A 24,036-nucleotide genomic window follows, 5' to 3' on the forward strand; every position below is an offset into this window, starting at 1 on the left:
AACCATAAGTACTGAAATCATAAGACCACTCTCTTTCGTGACACCTGGGTCTGAAATAGTCCATTCAGCTTACTGTTCTGGTCAGTCATTAGTTTACCTAGATAAGTTACTGTTTTCGTACTTATATTTTATTTTATAAGCAATAAGTTTTTACATACCAAAATCTGAACAATGGTGGTATATGATATTTTTCTATAATCGAGAAAGAGATTTTATTCAAGAAATCGCAAAAAGAAAACATTCAATCGAATTTATGATTAGTTACATAATAAAATGCGAAAAATATTTTTATTAATTACATACGTGCTACCGGAATCGTCATGTACACATTTAAATCATATGATGATGCTGTAGGATACAGTGCATTTCCGTTTTCAACTAAATCTCTATTTTTAACGACGATGACGTTCACGAGAATGTGACCTCCGTCTAGAACTGTAGTTATGTGCACGGGATCGTGATCTAGACCGTTTTCTTTCTTCCCTCGCCGGAGAGGCAGCATTTACTCGTCGGTCACGATCCCTTTCCCTTTCCTTGTCCTTTTCTGATCGTCTCTCGGATCTATTATCAGAACTACTTGCTCCACCTCCACGATCGTTACGACGTGCTCGGTCTCTAGATCTGGACCTATGTACACGAGAACGTCGATCTAATTCACGACCACCAACAAAATATCGTGATCTTTGTCTATCATCACCGCGTTCATTCATTTTTCCGCTACGTTTAAGCTCTGCTTTACGTGGGCCTGCAGTTTTTTCCAATTCTACCAACTTTTCACGAATTGTAAGGAATCCCAAATGCAACTTACCACCGAAGTGGTCAGCTAGTCGAATATCATTATCATGAATACCTAAATAGGCTGAACAGACCTCACATACACGTAATTTTTGCTGTTGGTACGTTGACGCAGGCATTGATGTACGATATTCGTGTTCTGCTTTAATTTTCTTAGTTCGCAATTCATCTATTTCCTTCATCAAAGACATACTTTCTTCCACTTCTCCTGCTTCCCCAAGCGCTTCGGCCTTAGCCAGTTTTTTGCCAATTTCTTCAGCTAATGCATGTACTGCATTTGCTTTTTCGGCCACCTCAGCAGTTAATTCCTCTTGTGTTTCCTTAAGTCGTTGTTTAGCAGATTCTGTTCGACGGTCACAATCGGCAATAAAAGCCTGTAAATGCTCCATCGCCTCTATATCATAGTAAAAGTCATGCGATTTGGCAGCGCTTTCATAATCAGCTCTAAATGCCAAATCATGAACTTTTGGACACTCTCCAAGATCCATGCGAGTTGAAGCAAGAATATCATGGGGACAACAATCAAGCAAAAAACTTTTACACACACGGGCGTCAGAAAATTTAAGACCGCGTCCATCATCTCCATTGCGAGTTGTACCCATTAACTGATCAAGCATTGCCCTCATTTGATCAGTGGCCGACATTTTGATACTTTTATCTATTTATTTTATATTTTCAAGATCGAAATATATATTTTTCCCAAACACACACAATAACCTTGTCTAGAGAAGAAATTTATGTTATTGCTGCGAATTTTTCGATACTTTTCAATATTAACGCGTTTCGATAACATGTCAAATGTAAAGTTTTTCATTGATTACTGCATCCAAATATCTGGGAAAGAGCGCGTTCAATCAAATGGACCAAATTAAAAGTTTTTGTTTTTTAAATATGTCAACAGTATTTATAATTTGCCTACATTGATATTTTTGCAAATTGTGCATACTTCATGATGTTTTGATGCTATGAAGCCAAATTAATTATAATATTTAGAATTCACCTCTCTGTTGTAAGAAAATTAAACAGTAGTTGTAGAACAATAGGAACGGTTGTTTTAAGCAGAATCTAAGTAACTCGTGTATCATCAAAGAGTTAAGAATGACGTGATAACGTCGTATAATATTAAGAACTGGGCTTATATCAAAAATCCTCCATGTGGAATGCATAGTAAAAAGTGGCTACACTTGTGAAATGCATAATTGGCAGGTTGTTCAAGAAAGTGAAGTTTACTAAAGTGTTGTTGTGTGGGTATGCCGCGGTAGGTTGTCAGATGATAATTTGCACAACGAAAGTAATAAATGAGCAATGTTTAATTAATTTTGGGCGTAAATTTTGCAACGTGTTTGTTATAAATCAATCACACCGTCAGGCGAAGTGCTTTGTTTATGTTCCACATATTTATAGTAAAAGTGTATATATATATTTTATTGCGAATATGAAGTGTCTTTTGACTTTATCAAAAAAGTACTACAGTGACCAATTAATTATTAAAAGTCTCGTAAACCTATTAGTATGAAACGTAAACTAAATGCAAAGTACGGTTTTAATTAAATTACAAATTGGTGTAGCTTATTTGTTAGTAAAAGTTATAGCATTGGTGGTTTGGAGAGCGTGTACGAAGAACTTAAATAATCTATAATTGTCTGGTGTTTGCATTGCGTTGTAAAGAATACTATACATTAATTTTGCTTTAAATATGGCTGAGGCGGCAGCGAATGAGCAAATTCATGGTTATCATGATGTAAGTTGAAATAAAAGTGTTATTGATAAATAATTAGAATATAACCAGTTGTTCAAAGTTTTAAGATCAATTGTTTCTTTTTATCACCTTAGCCCATATCTTTGGTTCTTGTGAAAATTCATTCAGAGATTCATTCACAATAGTTAATAGAGAACCACTTACTAATCCACTCCTTCTACACCATTATTTGCTTTCAACAAGTGTATAATTAGGACTATAGCTATATTTATTACTTTAAGAAATTCGTATTAGTTAGATTAATAAGTTTTTCTTTCTTAATATTTTTGTGAACAATAATATATTTTATTTTACTATAGCTAATAATCAAGTATGTGGTACCTTTATATGAATAAACCTTTTTTTCTTATTTTTTTTAGAACGACTCGAGTGATACATGCCATTTACGTATTATAATCATTAATGGAAAATCATTAGCAAAAAAGGATATATTTGGGGCAAGGTAAGAATTGTCACCTTCCATTTTTTTGTTCCCACACAAAAATATGAAATTACTAGAAAATCTGCAATCCTGCATACATTATATGCGATATGTGTTATTTCAATTTTTTTGAGAAACATTTGTTTTTTTAGTGACCCATACGTAAGGATTGATTTAAATACAATTAATGGTGATATAAATATAGATTCCGTCTTAACGAAGACCAAAAAGAAGGTACAGATTACAAATTTTTTAAGGATTATATATTGTTTATAACTAAACTTTTTATTTTAGACACTCAATCCTACCTGGAATGAAGAATTCGTATTCAGGGTGAATAAACTTTTTGCATAAAACAAAGGACTACATTAAAATTGTACTTATGCAAATTTTCTTAATCCTTTACCAGGTCAAACCTTCCGAGCACAAATTAGTGTTTCAAGTATTTGACGAAAATCGCTTAACACGTGATGATTTTCTGGGCATGGTTGAACTAACGCTCAATAACTTACCTACAGAGCAAGAAGATACTACTATAAGCCCACAAACTTATTCACTAAGACCGAGAAGGTCAGTAGGGTATGTTAAATTCATTTTTTACACAATTATATTTTATTCGTTTAGTTTTGAATTGAATAAGAATGTACTGGAGTGAACTGTATATTTTTACACCGAAAATCTGTTATGTGTTCGTTTCTTTATATCCTTATGTTTAATATTAAAATTTAATTTAGTTTAGTTTTGTTTACCCACTATGTTTTTCGAAAAATATTCTTTTAATGAAATAATATGTATATAAGGTATATATATGCTATAATATGCTTATAAATATTCAAGCAGCGCAAAGTCACGGATAAAAGGCACACTAGATATTTATCATGCATTTTTACATGAATCGGGGGAAACCAGTGAAAGTGACAACGTTGACGGAGAGTGGGAGCATATGGAAAATGTCTCACGGATGAGCGGAACTCAAACGGTAAATTGCATATTTATCTGATTTTTGTTTTATGTTTTCTTTTTTATTCAGGGTCAATTCCCATCCAGTGTTAACCACGAGCCATTACCCTCGGGTTGGGAAGAAAGGCAAGACGCAAACGGAAGAACGTATTACGTTAATCATACTGCACGTACTACCCAGTGGGAACGCCCATTAGTGTAAGTATTGTAATCAATTTAGTAAATCCCTAAATTAACTTTCCATTTAATGATTTTTCACTTTTCATTATGCTTATGCACATATTGAAATTTTATTTACTTTCCCAATAAAAAATTACTTAATATATGACGATGTGTTAACAAATCTTTTTTAACATTAGCTCAGCAACTAACAACAGCAATGTTAACGTTGAAGCAGCTGCTTCTGATTTTCAACGACGTTTCCACATTAGTGTGGATGAATCTGACTCTGGCCGACCTCCAGTGAGTATTGAAAAAAAAAATAATATCGAAGTATTTTATTGGTTTGTTTTTCTGAATCTCATTTTCTTTTTGTAGGTCACCCCTAGATCGGATGAAGATGCATTGCCGCCAAATTGGTCAATGCAGGTAGCACCGAATGGTAGAACTTTCTTTATAGATCATGCGGCGCGGCGTACGACATGGATAGATCCAAGGAATGGTCGTGCTAGCCCAATGCCCAATCAAACACGAAGAGTTGAGGATGATTTGGGCCCTTTGCCGGAAGGTTGGGAAGAACGTGTTCATACAGATGGACGAGTATTTTACATCGATCATAGTAAGTATTGAACTAGCAAATCATTTTAATATTTATTAAAACTACAAGTAGATATGAATGTTGCAATTAAATTGAATAATTTCGTAGATACTCGCACCACTCAATGGGAAGATCCACGATTATCTAATCCAAATATTGCTGGTCAAGCTGTACCATATTCCAGAGATTACAAGCAAAAGTATGAATATTTTAAGAGTCATATTCGAAAACCCGTAAGTTTACATAGTTTCTCTTATAGAATTTTTTAAACTTATCATGAATTCATTTTGTAGACAAATGTTCCGAATAAATTTGAGATTCGTATTCGTCGCTCCTCAATTTTAGAGGATTCCTACAGAATCATAAACTCTGTGACCAAAACCGATTTATTAAAAACTAAACTGTGGGTAGAGTTTGAGGGAGAAACTGGGCTGGGTAAGTGAAATATTTGGTTTTTCTTTTTGGAATATATAAAAATATTTTTTTGTTTTTTTAGATTATGGAGGTCTGGCAAGAGAGTGGTTCTATTTGTTATCAAAGGAAATGTTTAACCCATACTATGGACTCTTTGAATATTCAGCTATGGATAATTATACACTACAAATTAATAATGGCAGTGGTTTGTGCAATGAGGAGCACTTAAGTTATTTCAAGTTAGTTAAAAATAGTTTTAACAAAATCGGAAGTAAACACAACTTAATAGTTAATTAATCTGTTTTAGAGTACAGTTAGTAAATGTAAATAGTACATTAAATAACTACATAATATCTTTCAGATTCATTGGTCGTATTGCCGGTATGGCTGTCTATCATGGAAAACTCCTAGATGCATTTTTCATACGTCCATTTTATAAAATGATGCTGCAAAAGCCAATTGATTTGAAAGATATGGAATCAGTTGATACCGAGTATTATAATTCTTTGATGTGGATAAAAGAGAACGACCCACGGCAGTTGGAATTGACCTTTTCTTTAGACGAAGACACGTTTGGCCAAAAGAGCCAACACGAGCTAAAGCCAGGAGGCTCTAATATTGAGGTTACTGACGAGAACAAAGACGAATATATAAAGTGAGGAGATATGAAACTTAATATGCTCAGTACATTATTTTAATTATTTCTTCTAGGCTCGTCATTGAATGGCGCTTCGTTGCACGTGTTAAAGAACAAATGTCATCTTTTTTGGATGGCTTTGGCTCAATAATTCCATTAAATTTAATTAAGATATTTGACGAGCACGAGTTAGAATTATTAATGTGTGGAATACAAAACATTGATGTGAAAGATTGGCGAGAAAATACCCTCTATAAGGGAGATTATCACCAAAATCATATAATTATACAATGGTTTTGGCGCGCTGTACTCTCATTTTCAAACGAGATGCGTTCGCGCTTATTACAGTTTGTTACTGGCACTTCACGCGTTCCCATGAATGGCTTTAAGGAGTTGTACGGTTCCAATGGCCCACAAATGTTCACAATTGAAAAGTGGGGCACTCCTAATAACTATCCTCGAGCACATACCTGGTATTTAAACTCAACACTAGCTTACAAAGGGTTCAAAATATAATCTCATATATGTTTATTTCAGTTTCAATCGTCTGGACTTACCACCTTATGAAGGCTATGTCCAATTAAAAGATAAATTAGTAAAAGCTATTGAGGGTAGTCAAGGCTTTGCTGGAGTCGATTAATATCTCTGGTAGTAGTTGTAAATTTCCCAATAGCAACGAAAAAATCCGCCATATATAAGATAAAGCGCGGTGTCGAGGCCTTTTACGCTGACTTGTGTACTTATTTTTCTGTTTATTACTATATAATAATAATTTTACGAACTTCCTGTTATAAAAATATAAATACCAAATTATATCATACAATTTTTGTTTCAAATACAGAATTACTAAGCTGATGAACAAGAATTAAAGAATTAAAAAGAATTCCCAAAACAGCCGGTTCTACGAAACCGAAACTTACCAGGGGTTTATCCGGACAAGGGCTGTTATTTCGAGGATCTAGCCCTGTTTGGATCGGTGAGTAATAAGTTAAAACTGTCGTCATTTTTAGAGCAACACCTAGCAGCAGAGTTGCTCCGTATCCTCCTGATCCGTGTTCCACCATGATTCCACCTCGATTAGATGAAATTCATACAATGGTTGGAGCCATCTTAAGACCTGTTCAGGCCTTAGGACACATAGGCCCCATGCTGTCAAAGCAATACTGCGATAACAGTCTCGACGGCCGTTTAAAACGTACCTAGTTACCACAATGTGCCTCCACTCCAGTCCAGTGCTAACAAGGAACCTCTACGGTCACACGGAGCTCAACCCCCCAACCTTCATCCTGCTCCAATTCACGTGCAAGGTCCACAAGGAAACTCCTGGGTCCTCGCACTGTCTGTTTTGTGTGTCAGATCGTAATACGTCGGAACATCACATCAGTGAGATGCAATGCTTGCACTGGCTGATTTCATTTCCCGACGTGTTCCGGCCTGCGCACCACACGTGAGTGGAGTGTGTCATACGTTGCCCGGTGCTGTAGAAGTCTTCTCCCGCAATAACCATCAATGGCGGCGCCAAACCACTCCCAAGCTACAACCAACAGCTCTACACAACTTCCTCACTTCCAGAATCATTACGACATTCACAATTGAACTGCAAAATACGAACTTTATGAGCTCTCTCTCCCTCCCTCTCCAAGACTGAGGAATTTGATTATGAACTTTCTGAGTGGTCGTCAATCATCGGTATTATTTCGAGGTAAACAATCAAAATTAAGGAGAATTTAACGGGGGGTTCCGTAGGGTGGTGTTCTCTCACCGTTTCTGTTTAATCACTTCGTGATGTTTCCACAACCACCAGAAAAAGTCTGAATTACTTCATTTGCCCGTTAACTACGTCGGGCAATGGAATCGATGGTGTGTATCAAATGTGGAGCTTTCTCGTTTCTTCACTGCAACGAACCTAAAACTTTCCCCTGCCAAATCCACCCGCCTCGTTGGAACATCAGGAAAACATTCTTTCAACATGTCGATGAACTAACACCACATAACTCGTTTCCTGGACCTACCGTTAAGTGACTTCGATGACAGCTAACTTATTAATTTCCCCGACCAGGGTCTGAATTATCGGTACAACAACAATCAAAGCATTGATTATACATATTCATTTAATATTGTAATTAGGAAAGCAAAGTTTTTTTTTTAATTTTATTCATTTTCGAAAATCCCAACGACGCAATTGCGTTTGTTTTGAATTTCAAATATCAGATAAAGTAATAGATAAATTTCAAATGTCAACATTTTACTTTCCATGTAGCACAGCAAAATGAAAAATTTGTTTACGTTATAGGAACGTTTTTTCACCCCATTAAACACAGGTAAAAATGTTACCGTTTGCTTCACAGCCTTTGTCGTTATCATAGTGCACTTTTACATTGGGACTCAAAAGAGTCTCAAACCAGTTTATTGTGGGCGAGGGGACGACGAGGAAAGACGAAGGGACCGTGCCACTCGTGTTCGGGTGGCACGCTTTGTGTTCTTGTTCGTAACAGCTAGCTGCTACCCTTTTCAGCATTCCTTTTCACATTCAAATCCTTTGAATGGTTGCAAGAGCGCTCGGTTTCAAATGAATTCGATCGCAAATTTGAATTCTGTTATCTATTTTTTGTATGTAATATGCAAATATGTATGCATAGAATAATAGAAATATTTTCAAAAATTTTAAAGGAGAAAATTAAGATATAGATTATGGAGTAAAGAAATTATGAATTTTTAATACGGAGTAAAGAAATTATGAGTTTTTAATACTTAAAGATTAGGAAATTCCTATTATAAATTTGGCCTTGAAAATATTAGTAACGGATATTCAATACATTCTTGTGGATTAGGGAATTCCCGTCTTTAGAATTTCTTTGAAACTATTTAGCGGGTAGGTACTTGTATGATGCATATTGTTCTACCATATTCATGGTAATTCATTGCAAACAAAATGTGTGACCATCATCTCAACATACAAATGAAATACGCAGCACGCAGTGTTGCACAGTCGAACCGCACAAATATTTACGAAAATTTTGTGAAAAGGAATGCAGAAAAACTAGACTTGAGTTGCTGGACTCTTTTTGACCGTGTGCATGCACAGAGTAACACCAAAAGAAAATGTGAAAAAATGAGACTCTTTTGAGCCCCAATGTAAAAGCACACATAGTCGTTTGAAAATGGGGAATACCAATTTAGTTTCGATAAATGTCGATAACGCCAACAGGAATGCCACATAGCCTTTCTTATTTCGCTTTAAAACGACAACGGGAATTGGACCTCTCTCAACTAGTGTAAGGATATAAATATGTACAATTCATTAAAAATATAACGGTTTTGTTTTCCAAAGTGTAGCTGTTATTTATTGGGAGAAATGTTGTAACTTTAGACATTGCATTGTTTTGTTAAAGCTGACGTTTATTTATCACTTGCTCCAATCTTCCCCTTGTTTATTATAGCCTGACATTTTTGATGAGAGATTGAAACTAAATTTTCCGCATATTCTTCACAGGAAGCAACCTCCAGGTATGTTGGAGTAGCCGAATGAAATCTTTTGTTGACGACTGTTTTCTTGATATTTTTTCTTTCATTAAAGCTCAAACACTCTATTTGAATTGCGTCTGGTGACTGTGATGGCCAATCTAGTAACAATATAGTTTTCTCATTTCCATTGAGTACTTCTGTTTCGGATCATTCTCTTGCAGTATCCAATAATGGTTATTTTTGCTGTAAAGCATTACAGCAGATTCAATATATCATTCTAACCTCATTCAGATTTTTTGTGAAGCAGGTGTTGCTTAATACTTCTTTAAATAATTGTTTGTCTTTTTCTTAGTTAAACACGTTTCAAAGGGTTAAACAATACACAAATAACCCATCTGTAAATATTAAATTGCTCCAATTACGGTTGATATTTTTCTGTACCCAATGCAACCTTTTTTCAATGTGAGTTTGTACCGCTGCGTTTGATGCCAGAATTCTAAAGTCCGTCCCGTATTGTATTAAGAGATTAAGATTCCCTTTTTAAACAGTGGTTTATTCTCAAAAATGAGAACAAAAGCTTTGTCCTCACTTTTAGATGGCACGAGTTTCCTGACTTGTCATCAATCTTATAAAAAAACAGCAGCTTTAAGACGCTCGGACACTGGAGCGCAGGGCTGGAGAGAGTTCACATCCCTTATCCTTGATGTGCTAAATTGGATAAAAGGAAAAGCAGTTTTCCGCGAGTTAACCGCGCAAAGGGAAAAAATTATTTTTGAACGCCTGTACATACATATGTATGTATCTATTTAAGACTATTAGCACGTGCTCTTTATTTCATATGTAAATGGGTATTTAGGCATATATCCGATAACTTCAATTATCGATTTAAATATGAAGCGAAAATCATAAGATGCAATGGGGAACCTTGGGAGCGGTTTTAAAATACATCTTAGTTTGTGCCACTGTCTATGAATACCATTGGAAACATCCGTTCCCATAACAGTCGGATCTACGTAACCGGAACGGACCCGGATTTTTTCCGGCCAAGGAGTATTTTTCGATATGAAAAATCGATTATTATATATGTCATAATTAAACAATATATTTCGTAAGTATTTTCCAATGGCATTATTTATGTTATTGTAGTTGTTTATAATTTATTAAAAGATTTACGTCACTTTTTCGTAGTTTTTTTTTGCTATTCAATTTTAATGCAATACTTGATTACATAAAATGTCATAAGTTGGTAGTGGGTACTAATATCGATATTTTAACACATCTCTAATATTGACTGCATAGTGTTTGGCTAATTTGCAGGCGGGTGCTTAAATGAATTTCTACTTTTGAGATCAAAACCCCCTGCAACATTAAAAGCTTTATAACAAATATAATTTACCATTGTAAACATAAGTGAAAATATATACATATAATTCACATATAGCACATATACCTAATATTCTATTTACAAATAATAAACCTCGAAGAAATGGGAGATGGTTGGCTGGGCAAAGCGGTTTCAATAGAGTGTGACGCAAATTTAGGTGTATTTCAAGGGGTTATTAAAAATATAACTGTAGACGTAATAACTATTGTACGAGCATTTCGAAATGGTATACCATTGAAAAAGCAAGATGCGGAGGTGAATTTACGGTATGTTTAAATATTTTCCCCTTATTCATAATAATCAATTACGAAGTTTTGAAATTGCAGATCAGCGGACATCATTAATATTTCCTTATTACCAACATTCAATGGACAAAGTACTATCACAACCACTGATTTCAAAAAACCTACATCTGTTAAACTGCCAAATTTTGCTAATGCTGGTAAAATTGCACTGGCCTTACCTCAAAGAAACGATGTATTTGAAAGAGATCAAGCTTCCTCATTACCAAGTAGCACTTTCCCAAAAGATGAGATTGTTGTTGGTGAACTCACAAAAAGTGTTTCTAAAGTGAAAATTGACTCTGGCAAATATCGAAGGTAAGCTAAATTTTAACACATTATAATAAATAGTAATATTAAATCCCTTAGTGTACAAAGTTTGGAAAGTAAGGTATTTGATAATGGAACAGTGCCTTGTAACTCCAGTGTTAAAGAATTCTTCGGAAACTTGCTACCGCCAAAAGTCGAGGCTCGTTTGGGAAGTACACAATTTCCATCCTCTCCAAATTCTGTGAATGTATATGATGTTGATAACTTTGATACTGCGAATATGGTGGGTGAAGAAGCGGCCTCCCGTTCCAAACCTATAGATATAAAATCAAAGAAAAACTTAAATGGAGCGAGTGGGTTTCCGAATGCACCTGATATTCCTGGTAACGGAAACGGAAATACAAAAACGCGATATGTTAATAGCGGTTCAAATAACAACGGCAGTAATCGTAAACAAAGAAAACAACTTAGAAAAGATAACATGAAACATAGCCAAACATTTGGCACGTCTGTCGATGATCCGCTGATACATGAGGAATTCGATTTTGAGGGAAATTTAGCACTATTTAACAAACAAGCCATTTGGGACATAATCGAGTCGGAGCAAAAGCCCGACTTGGTGCGTCAAACTTCAATATCAATGCAAAAATACCGACATGATGAGAATATATTGGTCAGTGAACCTGTAAGACTGCGACAAATTGAAAATATTTTCGACGGATCTACGGATTTTGTTACTGGTAAAGAGTTCACAAGAATAATATTGCTTGAAAAATATGTTAATAAAATTAATGTATTTTAGATGAAGGACTAATAATACCAACTATCCCATCTTTTGTACGTGCGAAAATTGAAAGTTTAGCTGAAAAAGAAGGACTTTCTCTCCCACGACAGTTGGACATACTTGCAAGAGGAGTAACTGATCTCGCCATATTAATATTAGGAGGCGCTAGGAGACTTACACCAACCAACTACCACCAATGGCCAATAATTGTAATAATATGTACAAAATCAATTAATTTAAGGTAAGTAACATTGTTTTATAACAAATGTGTTCTGACACATGTATTATTATTATTTACTCAAGGAATAGTGATATTGGTGCTGCAACTGGACGTCAAATGGCGTCGCATGGTTTAAAAGTGTTACTTTACATGGAGAAGCAAAACACAAATAATAAAAGCAGGGAAATTGGTCTCTTCAAAGCTACGGACAATGTTATTGTTTACTCCGTCGATGGTAGGTTCTATAAAGAGTTTATATCTACTGAATACGTGACACTGTCTTACGTAAATTATTTTATTATAGAATTGCCTACACCGGACCTTGTAATCCTATCTACGGATTCAAATATTTTAACTAGCGAAGTAAGGAAATGGTTGAGTGAAAATAGGTGAGTAGAAAAAAAAATCAGTTAAATAAGTTTTCAACAAGCGATTATATTAAGATTTGAATTAGCATTGATAAACTTCGAAATCCTAATACTACTTGCGGAGAAAGTGAAAGATTTTTTTAAAGTCGGATTATTCCAAAAGTAATAGCGTTAGTGCACTTGACGTAACCTCTTCCTACTATATCCTATAAAATTAAAAAAAAAAATCCACAAATAAAACAAAACGATAATATAAAAATAAAAAAATATTTAGCATAAATCACTTACAATGACATTTTAGCTTGCACAGTTGGTTTTGGTATAATTTTTTGTGCAACTACTTTGGAAATGTTGCAAGTTTTGCGTGTTTTTACGCAACAGTTACGACAATGATGCTTTTTCGAATCTTGGCAAAGATGCCAGGTTTGCTTATTCGAATTCCCATTTTACATTACCGGAAACGCCCAACATAAATATTCGTTTTTCAGAAGTTTCAATAAATTAATACAAATGAATAGAAAGAAATGCTCCCAAGTTTCATTTTTATACATATATTTGCAAATTCATGAACAGACTTTTCCAAAATGGAAAAAAAAAATTAATATCGACATAAACGGCTATTCCGAATATATCTTTCTTATTTCTCTAAAACTGAATTAATATAAACTTTCCTTTTGCAGAGCATCGGTCCTTGCAGTAGACCCTCCGCCAGATGGAATTAATGATGTTTGCATAAAATATGCTATCTTACCAATATTACCTTTGAATGGCATTTCATCTAATAACTACGGAAAATTATACTTATGTAATTTAGGCATACCAGATAAATTTTATCGTGATGCTGGGCTTAAATACAAAAGTCCCTTCGGCCACAAATTTGTGATACCAATACACTCAAAGGATTGAGGAGATATTATGAAACGAAATGTTCAAATCAATTTTATACGCATGGGAACAAATTTTAATATAAGAAAGGATATTCCATAGCCCAGCTAAAGAAAAAAGCCTATTTCTTCGCCAGATAATTCTTTTGACTACTACTAAAAGCTAGATTGTTACTTAAAAGATTGACATCGTGGTATTTTTTCTCATAATCACCTAGTGATCGCAAAGAAAATTTTTTATTATCTTCCAAAAATGTACATTTCAAATGTTATTTTAGTATTAAATTTACTTGACCACCATAGATAAGTTAAGTAAGCAATATCCAAGCTTTTACATTTTTATTATATGCATCAATTAGCGGTCTTTGTGTTTCTTTCAATATAGTTAATATTTCATGCAAAACTGTCAAATAAAATTGTCCACATTGTCCAAATTAGCAAATTTTTTTGGTTTTTATTTATTGTGTTTGACATGTGTATGTACATATGTAAAAGTAAATGTTGTTTCGTAGCACCAAAATACGTGTATTAAATTTTTAATCTTTTCACTTACTAAATATAAAAGCATACATTTAAAAATACATAAAAATTTAATATTTCCAAGCACATCGAATTCATCGCGTTATACAATCCTTCGCACGATATCCGCTATTCTAATGCACTAAGAATTATTTTTCGTGACTCTGCATTTTGTGAAGCTTCGAATAAATTCCATTCAGTGCAATAAGTTGCTGATGGTTACCAATTTCTACTATTTTTCCATTTTGCAAAACGCAAATTACGTCAGCATTTTGAACAGTCGATAGGCGATGTGCTATAACTATACACGTTCGTCCAGTGCATGCTACATCTAGAGCCTGTTGCACCAATTGTTCGCTCTGCAAGTCTAAAGCAGATGTTGCTTCATCCAACAGCAATATTTTGGGGTTCCGTACTAAAGCTCGAGCTATAGCAATCCGCTGTTTTTGACCGCCAGAAAGTTGAGTACCTCGTGCACCTAACGGTGTGTCATATCCATTTGGCAGAGACACAATGAACGAATGTGCATTGGCACACTTCGCGGCTGCTATTATTTCATCCATTGACACTTTCCGCGAATTATCACCATATGCGATGTTTTCAGCAATTGTACGCTCAAAGAGAGACGGCTCCTGTGAGACAAGACCTAGTATTCTTCTCAAACCTTCGATTGATACATCCTTGTGAATTTCTTCGTTGTTCAATTTCTGAAATAATGCATTCATATAATAAATATGTTCACATAAACGTTTTGATAACTCATATATATATAACAATGGTAATTTATAATATATACAAACATTTGCATGCATACATAAATACAAATTTACGCAATTATGTTTTTTGGAATATATAATTTTATTAACTTTTATTTACGGATACATTTTACACTGTAAATGACTGTAAATGTAATAACGTATGCAGCTTGTTTGTGCAACAACTAACAACACTTAATTTATTAAGTAAATTTATTTTACGAGTAGAGTGATTCTAAACATGGATCCGTACAATCGCCTACTCGATTTTGGACAAAACTGACACTATTGATCTTGATCCCATGTAATTCTTCGATTAATAATATGAACGATTATGCTCGCTTTTTATACCCTGAAGTTTGCCACGAAGTTTGTAACAACCCGAAGGAAACGTCGGAGGCCCTAAATAATATACTATATATAAATGACGAGTTGAATTGTTTTTTCTCCCCAATATATAATAAATCATGTGTCGGAACCAGCGATATCGGACGATTATAGCATATAGGTGTCATACAAACTGAACGCTCAAATACATGCCTTTGTATGGAAAACGTTTTTATTTGCTGGGATCTCTTCACAAAATTTCGAACGGATTGTTATGCAGCGGAACAATATCTGAAGAAATTGTTCATACCGGACTACTATTTCATATAAATAGTACATGCAAACTGATTGATAAACATCAATATAATATATGTCTTTTAAAAATAAGTACCGTGTAATAATTATAATTTTTGCAAATAAGTTGACTATTATTTTCAAAACAAAAATAGCGTGTTAACAAAATTAAACTTACAATAGTGCCACTGTCTGGATCGTATAAACGCATTAATAGTTGTATACAAGTAGATTTTCCACAGCCGGAACGTCCAACCAGAGCCACAGTCTTTCCCTTTTGCACTTCCAAATTTAGGCCATTTAAAATTTTGACATCCGGTCGTGTGGGATATTTAAATTCGATATTTGAAAATCGTACACCTTCAAACATTATTGGTCCTTTCTCTGTGGCCGTGTTCTCTCGTCCATGAGGAGATACAACTTTTGGCGTACGATCTAAAATTTGGAATAGCCGATGGGCCGCTACTAGAGCAGCAGTGAAGGCCGGCGCGAAGGCTAATGATTGAGCTAACATCATGGACCCATATAAAAGTGTTTCTGATACTCTGCAAATTGCAAGTATATACTAGGATATTATACATACATATGTACGTATTTTTGACTATATACATTTATAAGTTCCAAACGTGATAATTAACAAGCAGTTAGTTATAACGAGGGTTTGAATGGGAATTAGTGGCAATTTGCTCAAATTTATTTACCGATCACAAACTAAATTACGAAAGACTTATGATCTACGATGAGTAAAATTGACGTAGTGAAATTAAGTAAATTTCAACTAATATTTCACTTATTTATTTATATACAAATGTATGGGTGTTAACACATAGACCAATTGCATACATAAGTGTGACAAATATTATTTATTTTCATGAGTGCACATATACCTTCAAATAATAGTAGTTATGAAACAAAAGCTGTAAATATTCAGAATTTATATTTCATATACATATATTAAATATTCCCTTTTCTATTCTTTAATAACCCAAATATTGGAATAAACACTCCTTGAACGTAAAATATGAAGTAATATTTGTATATAATATAATATTATATTATATAAATACCATCAGGGCCCTAAAGAAAAAACCATCGCCCGAGCATGATTTTAGTGAATTGTTAGGAAAAAGCTCTCGTATAGCGCACCGGCCCCTGTGAGAACGCCGGACGCGGGCGCCCTGATCTCGCCTCCCTCTCTTCTTTACTGGAGGATTCATATTCGTTTAAGTACATGCTCTTGCATGATTTTTTTTAGTACATACAGGATATACATATATTAACATACTTGATAATATCTTGGAATGGAACCTTTCCTTCTGACACTAAAACTCCGCCATAGCAAAGGGCTGCTGCATAAGCAAAGAATACGAACGCTTGTCCTGATGCATTAATCAAACCTCGATACTTTAATTTTTGTCCGATTATTGATCTAACTTTGTCAATTTCCAAATTATAACGTTCGATAACCTGAGCTTCGCGTCGCAAACCTGCGATTGTTCGAATATTTGATATAGCTTCTGTTGCAATGCGTGACGCCTCCTCCAAAGCTGTTTTTTCTTGTACCAGAGAAGCACTCATGAATCTAAAATAAGAACGGGAGAAGCATTTCTCAGATCGGTATATACTATTATTAATAGACAGTAAGATCTGAGTTTTTTATAATATTTTTAATTTAATTTAATTTAACGTAAAAATCCGCTCATCGGATTTTCCTTATTCCTTAATATACTTACTTGGATTCAAATATGATGGACCCGATTATAACGGGGCAAGCGCATACGCACACTAAAGCCAGCTTCCATGAATAATAAAGTGATAACGTTAATGCGATAACGAAATAAGAAAATGCTTGTAGTAAGCCGCTTAGTGGATAGCCAATAGCGCCTTGTACACCGGAGGCATCGCCGGTTAATCTCGCTGAAAGTGAGCCCACAGAGTTAGTTTCTTGATCGAACCAAGCCGCTTCTTGCCGCATTATCGCCATAAATGTCATTGAGCGCATTCTTGTTGTTAACCACACACCCGCATAATTGAATAAATATGTTTGTAGAAAGCAGCCTACACCAGTTAAGACGCCCAATATTAAGCAGTAAATTGATAGAAGCGAAGTGCGATGCAAAGCAACTTCTTCGTCAGGTTGTGCTAAAGCAGCATAAAATTCTCCAAAGATTACCGAAAATGCTGGATAAGTAAAGCCAAACGCTATCGCACATGCGGCACCAAATAGAAGCATACACCACTCTGGGCGTGCAATCTTCAAAATTCGCCTGAACGTTATAAAGAAGTTTCCTCCCGAAGCATCATCATCTGTTGTTTTCTCCTTATGATTTGCATGCAAGATCGGGTGTTCATATGAAATGTGATTTTTATCCAAATTTATTAAATCCGTTTCGAAAGATTTCTCGAACGAGCTGAGACTAATTTCTGGAAAAGGGGTTAAAATTTTCTTAGAATTGCTAGAAAGTTGCTAGAAATAGTTTTAGTACTTGAGACTTTATTTTTGAAATCGGATGGATGGACAATAAGGTCCCATTTAAGTTAAATGACTTCTCCATCATTTGCTTAACAATCACTGATTCGTAAAACACCTGTACTTACTCTTATCTTCCATTGCATTATCCTCAATAACATCCGCTACATTAATATCACCTGCGCGAACCATATTGTAATACATTCCTTTCAATGCTATGAGATCCTCGTGTGAACCCTCTTCGAATACTTTGCCTTCATGCAAGAATACTATTTTATCCGCCCCTCGTATAGCTGATAACCGGTGCGATACAACAATGGTTGTTCGACCTTTGCTAACCAAGTCCAAAGCTTGTTGAATATCTTTTTCAGAATGGTAATCTAATGCAGATGTTGCTTCGTCCAGCAATAGTATTTTTGGATCCTGTATAAGAGCTCGAGCAATAGCAATACGCTGCTTTTGTCCACCGGAAAGTTGAGATCCCTTTTCACCGATAACAGTGAGGTAACTCTAAATATTCGCGAATTTAATGAAACAATGTTTACGTAAGAAATATCATTGTAATAATATATACAATAACAGATTTAATAATCACCTCAGGCAAACTGCATATAAAGTCATGTACACCTGCAGCTTTGGCTGAAGCCTCTATCTCTCGTTGAGTAGCGGTTGCTTTTCCATAACTAATATTATCGGCTACATGAATAAGTATTTTTTTTTTTTTTTTAATGCGGATATGATATGTATCGAAATATTTTAAAGTAGCTTAAGTCGACTTAAATTGAGGTAGTAAAAATCTGGTTTTCTTCTTTGTCGAAATTGGAAACGCTCGACACCAGTTGTTTGATACCAACATAACGTCGAGACTCGATTAATTGGCCAGAATAACTCAGATTGTCCCCATTAACCAGATAAGTTCAAAATAAGCTACTTGAATATATACCTACATATGTGTATGGGATATTAAAGTTTGTTTTGTCGTTAAATATGTAAAGAAATTATTCTCGTTATATATAATGAGAATATTATATTATATTTACCTATAGTTCCTTGAAATAACACCGGTTCTTGACCAACCACCGCCATATTAGATCTCAACCAATGAATATTGTATTTTTTTATGTCCAAACCATCTAAAGTAACTGAACCAAATATTGGGTCATAAAAGCGTTGCAAAAGTTGAATACAAGTAGATTTTCCGCAACCTGATGATCCAACGAGAGCTACAGTCTGACCTCCGTTAACCTTGAAATTCAGCCCTCGATGTACAATAACATCTAGGCGAGATGGATAGCGAAAGAATACATCTTTAAATTCAATCTCTCCCCGCAATCCATAGTTAAGTAGTTTGCCATCGCTGGATAATGGGTCAATCTTAGATTTCGTATCGATAACTTTGAAAATATTTGTGGCCGAAACTCGTGCAGTAGAAAAGGATTCTAAAAATGGTGCCGTTCGTGCAATATTATCAGCACCAACAATAATTCCAAAAAATGCCTACAAGTAGAATTTGTAGAGTTCAATAGTAGTGTGAATAATACGTACTCATTTTTAGTTAGTAATAGAGTAATAATTTATGTGTGCATTTGATAAAAAATGCTAACATGATATCTTATTTCGTGTTAACAGTACTTACTATCATTAAAATTGCAGGAGTATACTCCTTGTCCTCCAAGTTTCTATTTTCAAGAATTAGGTTAACGCCATACCAGAATGCGCCAGCGCAAGAAAGAAAGAGCATTGATTTTAAAACACCGTCACTAAATCCCGAGAACGCACCCTTGCTTTGACTGGCTTTTCGAGCAGGAATCAAATAGTTGTCATAACGTTCGGATTCCTTTTTTTCCGCACCAAATGCAACGACAGTTCTTATAGCAGTAAGAACTTCCTCCACAATGTTTCCGGCTCCGGCGTAGGATTCCTGTTCTCTTTTGGTTAGCTTACTTTGATACTGTTGAACCATCATATTCGATATAATAAAATTGAGTCACAGATGCATATGTATATAAATATATATTTTTGTTTTTAATTTAATATATTTTGCGAAATTTAAGTCTAGAAGCAATATAAATTTTCTCTCATTTTGTAACAGGGTGGATCAATTTATTTCGAAGGTTTAATATATATGGTTATAAAGTAGGATAATTTTAAATACAGAATTGTACTGTATGTAATTATCGAACAAATTCTACATAGAAATCGCTAGATTGTTTTTATTAATTAATGAACTATTTTTTTTTTCTAATCACAACATTTTAAAAACTCTAAATATTATAGCTTATGATATGAAAATATTATTTAATTATTATAAAAAAATAATACGTTTAATAGATACTGGTTTTTCTTACCTTTCCCACAAAATAATTCAATAAAATGACAATTGGTATATATACACTGACTGCCAATGTGAGCTTCCAACCATAAGCAAACGATATGCATATTGTTATAATAAATCCAAATATGAGGTATAAGAAGTGAGCAACCTTCTCGGACATCCCGTCCCTGACTTTCTCTACATCACTAAATTTAAAAATAAACCAAATGCGCATAATGTTATTGAAATAATGAATATACACATATTATTAAAATGTTAAATTATGAAAAGGCAATGAAAACGTTTTAATTTAAATTCTCTAATTTACTCACTCTATTATTTGCTGCGTGAAGTTTTGTTTCGTTGCCATATCATGCCACGAAATGTCTTGTCTAATAACAGATTCGAATAATATTTTTCGCATACGCGTTACTTGTCTCAACGCCACAAAATTAAAAATATCCACAGTTAAAACACCCGATATCAACATAATTATAGATGTTAATGCCAAAAGAATGCCATAGGAAATAGAATCATTGTACAACTCCGACATATTCTCTTCATTTGTTGAGTTTGTTCTGAAAATTCGCTAGATTTGAATCTACTATAGTTATATTGACTTGTACATGAGGTGTGTTCAAAAAGGATGAGACTTTCAGAAGTCGAACCTATGTATTTATTACCCGTTTTGGAGAGCACGTTAAAGAGCGAATAGTATTTTGTAGCGAATCGTCGAAGCAGAAAAGATGCCGATGCGCTAGACGTCTCTTTTCGTACAAAGATGTCATGCTATTTTTTTAGATGTTTTCAACTTGGACGTCAAAAGCAAACTTCATTCTTAATACTTAATTTTGAACATTATACCGGTCACATGAGCATCGCTCGTGAACTGTCAAATAACGACTTCAACTGGAACATTTTTTTCTATCAATCATTATATCGAAAGCAAAACCCAATCGTTCTAATGGAAGATCCACTGATTTTTCACGATTGGCCAGTTATAAACTGCAATACTGAAAGATATGTACCAAACAAGACACTCTTTGATAAAAAAAAAACAAAAACGTTGCCAAAGGTGTAGATATTTTATCTGAGTAGAATTACTTTGAAGGTGCCAGTATTAATATGGACGATAACTGTTTTGAACACACTTCTTTTTTAATAAATTATATTAAAAAAAAACTCACAGCATTTTTCCACCACCGAAGATGGGCAGTGCATATGTTTTAGAACTGGTACCAATTGCCAATGTTCGATCGACTAACATTGCGGTAAATTCACTATAAACTATTACCACTGCTGGGAGTGTAAGCGCTTTAATAATAGACATTATTAATCCAATAAATAGTAGAACATTTTCAAAAGCCGTTGAAAATCGATATAGTTTGATAAAATTTATGGTTCGCTTGCTTCCATGCTCCCATTCGTCTGAGTATTCTTCTTTATCAGCGGATGTCCTTTCGTCATAGTCGTTTTCCTCCTTTCCATTCATTTTTGTTTATATGTGTAGATATTCTGCAAAAGAATTTGATGTAGATATACCGTAACCTTAAATGCAACATAACGTAACATCACTTTTCATAAGTTTATAGTAGAAGGAAAACACGATAAAATAGGAACTACTCATGTTGAAACAAATTTTGAATTTTGGCTTAAAGTTGGTTATATCTGATAGCAGAAGCTTACAATTTTGTACATACATACATACAATATATGAAATATAATGTAGCGTAGTGACGATATTTGATATATTTGGAATTTAGTAGTCAACGCTTATTTTATATTGACTTAAAATTGGTTTCAAACAACTACTTTCAACTTCAGCAAATAAAGCAATTATATAGATAATCTTAAATTTAAACCTTTTTACAATGCGTGAAAGCTACTCAGATGAAAATTCTTTAAATTTAAATATTCTTCTAAGCCCATATAAACTTCGCGCTTAAGTATTCATGGATAAACATAGATCGTCATTGATTCACTTAGGCTTTGACAGTAGCAAACCGAACAAACAACTTATATAAATCAAATATACTGACTTTCAGGAAATGAAGATGAATATAAAGGAGTTATACTATTTTATGCGGTACCTTCTTAATATGTTATCTTGAATGCAAATAAGTAAGTTCTTTCTTGTATTTACATGTAAGCGTTAATAACAAAGAGCTACTCGGATAGTAGTAGAGAAGTGGCAAAATTGGAAACGGCTTATGTACTATATCCAAAAGTCAATCAAATTATCACCAACATTAATTTTGTTCAAGTGTAGACCTACTAGAAAGGGTTTTCAATTAAATTTGTCTAAAATTGTTTGACATGGTAAAAATAAAAACATTTAAAGTAACGACAATTCGTTCGCTTGAGAAATTACCGCATTTGCCACGATTAAATCTACCACTACAGTTGTAATCATATATTGACACATTCGTTCGAAATCAATTACATTTTTTTCTTTCTCTCACTCTAACGTTTGAGGTATTTTTTTCCAGAGATGCGCTTCGAAACTATTGAACTTTGCCACTAATTTAAATTAATTGAAGACAATGGCCAATGCATAATATTAAAAAGAGTAATTCTAAAATATTTTCACATAGCTGTTCCAAGTATTAGAAAGGTAAAATATGATACGAGCGTATGGACCTACGGCTCCTATCTCTTTTCAGTCAATTTATCACCCAAAATCGTATAAATGAATATGATTTTTACATTAATTAAAATTTTATGTATTTGAGAGTAATAATTTCTGTACGAAGGTTGCTATATATACTCCTGGTCAGAAAAGTTAATAATAAATATAAAAGATTAAATAGTGATAAAGTGAATATTGCAGTTAAATGACTATTATGATATTTTTATAATCATTGAGTTTAGATATGCATTCTGGTTCTCTTAATACAAGTTTTACTTAGTGAAAAATAATAAAACTAAAGCTTTCACGAATTAATTCTATTTTAAACGACACTAATATTATTCAATTATCAAAAATTTGGAATAAAACGCATGTTTGCAGTTGCATTATATAATCTAAAAAAAAAAATTATATGTTATTTAAAATATGCATCATAAGAATGTTAATACTTGTAGCATTTATGGATACTGTGTTAATTTCATCACTTGCCTCAAAATAATCAAAATATAACATTTCAATAATTTTGATCGGATACATATATATTTTTTTTAATTTATTCAACCTCTTTGGTGTTGCATCATTTTTTTTTTTAAATATATTTAAATTTTCTATTATAAAAATATATTCTCTAAAAATAACAGTAGATGCTTTCAGTGTTTTTTGTATTAAACCGTTATTTGAATTTTCCTATATTATAAAATATGTTTATATTATTAATATTTGTTTAATAATTAGTTTATCAGTAGTTTAATTCACTTACAAATATATTTAGCAAAGAAAGTCTGTAAACAATTGCTTAATAGGAGTTGCTTTTAAAGATTCTAGTATTATTCTAGGTAATAAAGTTGAATTTTTTATTATTGTTAATAGTCTATGCACTGAATATATAGTAAAGATAGATATATTATAGATGTAGACTGTACCACCGCACAGATTTTACATGTTTAAAAAAAGTCCTTTTGTATCTTAATTCGATTACATCTTCGTATAATTTTTTTCTTCTAAAAAATCCCGATTGTTGGATTTTCTTACCTATGTACACTTTAATATCAAAGAACTGGCCCAAGCGACTACTTTCCACAAACTGATCACTTATTGTGAGAAATGAAATTATCTGAGCATCTTTTTATTCGTTAATAGTGTTCGATTGTCTCAATCAATTCATAGTTTTAGTTACTCTCGCATTGCGAAGCTTTAAACAATAAAGCAAAATTAATTTGCTTGCTAAAGACAATTAACTAAATTAAAAAAGTTCTTTTTTTTAACAAGTGATCACAAATCTTTTTCTATTATAGATAAATGGTAGATATATGGTAACCAAGCCTTCTG

At 33.6% G+C, this 24,036-nt stretch overlaps 4 protein-coding genes across 4 annotated transcripts; 2 read left to right on the forward strand and 2 right to left on the reverse strand.

The window, feature by feature from the left end:
- Positions 1-303: 303 nt before the first annotated feature.
- Positions 304-1,564, reverse strand: LOC138855632 (putative RNA-binding protein Luc7-like 1). The gene has a single exon (XM_070111871.1). The coding sequence runs from the start codon at positions 1,437-1,439 to the stop codon at positions 393-395; it is 1,047 nt and encodes a 348-aa protein (XP_069967972.1). The 5' UTR covers positions 1,440-1,564; the 3' UTR covers positions 304-392.
- A 456-nt stretch (positions 1,565-2,020) lies between these two features.
- Nedd4 (E3 ubiquitin-protein ligase Nedd4) lies at positions 2,021-6,566 on the forward strand. Its single transcript, XM_014240525.3, has 15 exons — positions 2,021-2,536; positions 2,914-2,996; positions 3,128-3,209; positions 3,270-3,308; positions 3,385-3,554; positions 3,813-3,954; positions 4,006-4,133; positions 4,295-4,397; positions 4,473-4,713; positions 4,801-4,925; positions 4,986-5,127; positions 5,189-5,345; positions 5,468-5,761; positions 5,818-6,216; positions 6,281-6,566. The coding sequence occupies exons 1-15, from the start codon at positions 2,492-2,494 to the stop codon at positions 6,381-6,383; spliced, it is 2,253 nt and encodes a 750-aa protein (XP_014096000.1). The 5' UTR covers positions 2,021-2,491; the 3' UTR covers positions 6,384-6,566.
- A 3,922-nt stretch (positions 6,567-10,488) lies between these two features.
- Positions 10,489-13,841, forward strand: Edc3 (Enhancer of mRNA-decapping protein 3). Its single transcript, XM_014240421.3, has 7 exons — positions 10,489-10,858; positions 10,919-11,191; positions 11,243-11,883; positions 11,946-12,168; positions 12,231-12,382; positions 12,452-12,536; positions 13,196-13,841. Exons 1-7 carry the CDS (start codon positions 10,695-10,697, stop codon positions 13,419-13,421), a joined length of 1,764 nt encoding a protein of 587 aa, XP_014095896.2. The 5' UTR covers positions 10,489-10,694; the 3' UTR covers positions 13,422-13,841.
- Mdr65 (Multi drug resistance 65) lies at positions 13,825-23,840 on the reverse strand. The gene is made up of 12 exons (XM_014240409.3): positions 23,740-23,840; positions 21,266-21,593; positions 20,411-20,656; positions 20,113-20,284; positions 19,401-19,715; positions 18,805-19,261; positions 18,360-18,460; positions 17,893-18,274; positions 17,028-17,718; positions 16,580-16,876; positions 15,473-15,839; positions 13,825-14,625 (listed from the first exon to the last, which is right to left on the reverse strand). Exons 2-12 carry the CDS (start codon positions 21,568-21,570, stop codon positions 14,068-14,070), a joined length of 3,891 nt encoding a protein of 1,296 aa, XP_014095884.2. The 5' UTR covers positions 21,571-21,593; positions 23,740-23,840; the 3' UTR covers positions 13,825-14,067.
- Positions 23,841-24,036: the final 196 nt, after the last annotated feature.

The sequence above is a fragment of the Bactrocera oleae genome, chromosome 6, assembly GCF_042242935.1.
Source record: "Bactrocera oleae isolate idBacOlea1 chromosome 6, idBacOlea1, whole genome shotgun sequence".
NCBI lineage: Eukaryota > Metazoa > Arthropoda > Insecta > Diptera > Tephritidae > Bactrocera > Bactrocera oleae.

Bases quoted from the DNA above. Each gene is read 5' to 3' on its own strand.
- Nedd4 (XM_014240525.3), top strand. From the start codon at position 2,492: ATGGCTGAGGCGGCAGCGAATGAGCAAATTCATGGTTATCATGAT. The intron at 3,555-3,812 runs GTATGTTAAATT...TAAATATTCAAG, and splicing joins AGACCGAGAAGGTCAGTAGG to CAGCGCAAAGTCACGGATAA. The intron at 4,926-4,985 runs GTAAGTTTACAT...TTCATTTTGTAG, and splicing joins AGAGTCATATTCGAAAACCC to ACAAATGTTCCGAATAAATT.
- LOC138855632 (XM_070111871.1), bottom strand. From the start codon at position 1,439: ATGTCGGCCACTGATCAAATGAGGGCAATGCTTGATCAGTTAATGGGT.
- Edc3 (XM_014240421.3), top strand. From the start codon at position 10,695: ATGGGAGATGGTTGGCTGGGCAAAGCGGTTTCAATAGAGTGTGACGCA. The intron at 11,192-11,242 runs GTAAGCTAAATT...TAAATCCCTTAG, and splicing joins GACTCTGGCAAATATCGAAG to TGTACAAAGTTTGGAAAGTA. The intron at 12,169-12,230 runs GTAAGTAACATT...TATTTACTCAAG, and splicing joins ACAAAATCAATTAATTTAAG to GAATAGTGATATTGGTGCTG.
- Mdr65 (XM_014240409.3), bottom strand. From the start codon at position 21,570: ATGAATGGAAAGGAGGAAAACGACTATGACGAAAGGACATCCGCTGAT. The intron at 20,657-21,265 runs GTGAGTTTTTTT...GCGAATTTTCAG, and splicing joins TTCGGTGGTGGAAAAATGCT to AACAAACTCAACAAATGAAG. The intron at 19,262-19,400 runs GTAAGTACTGTT...TTCTACTTGTAG, and splicing joins CTCCTGCAATTTTAATGATA to GCATTTTTTGGAATTATTGT.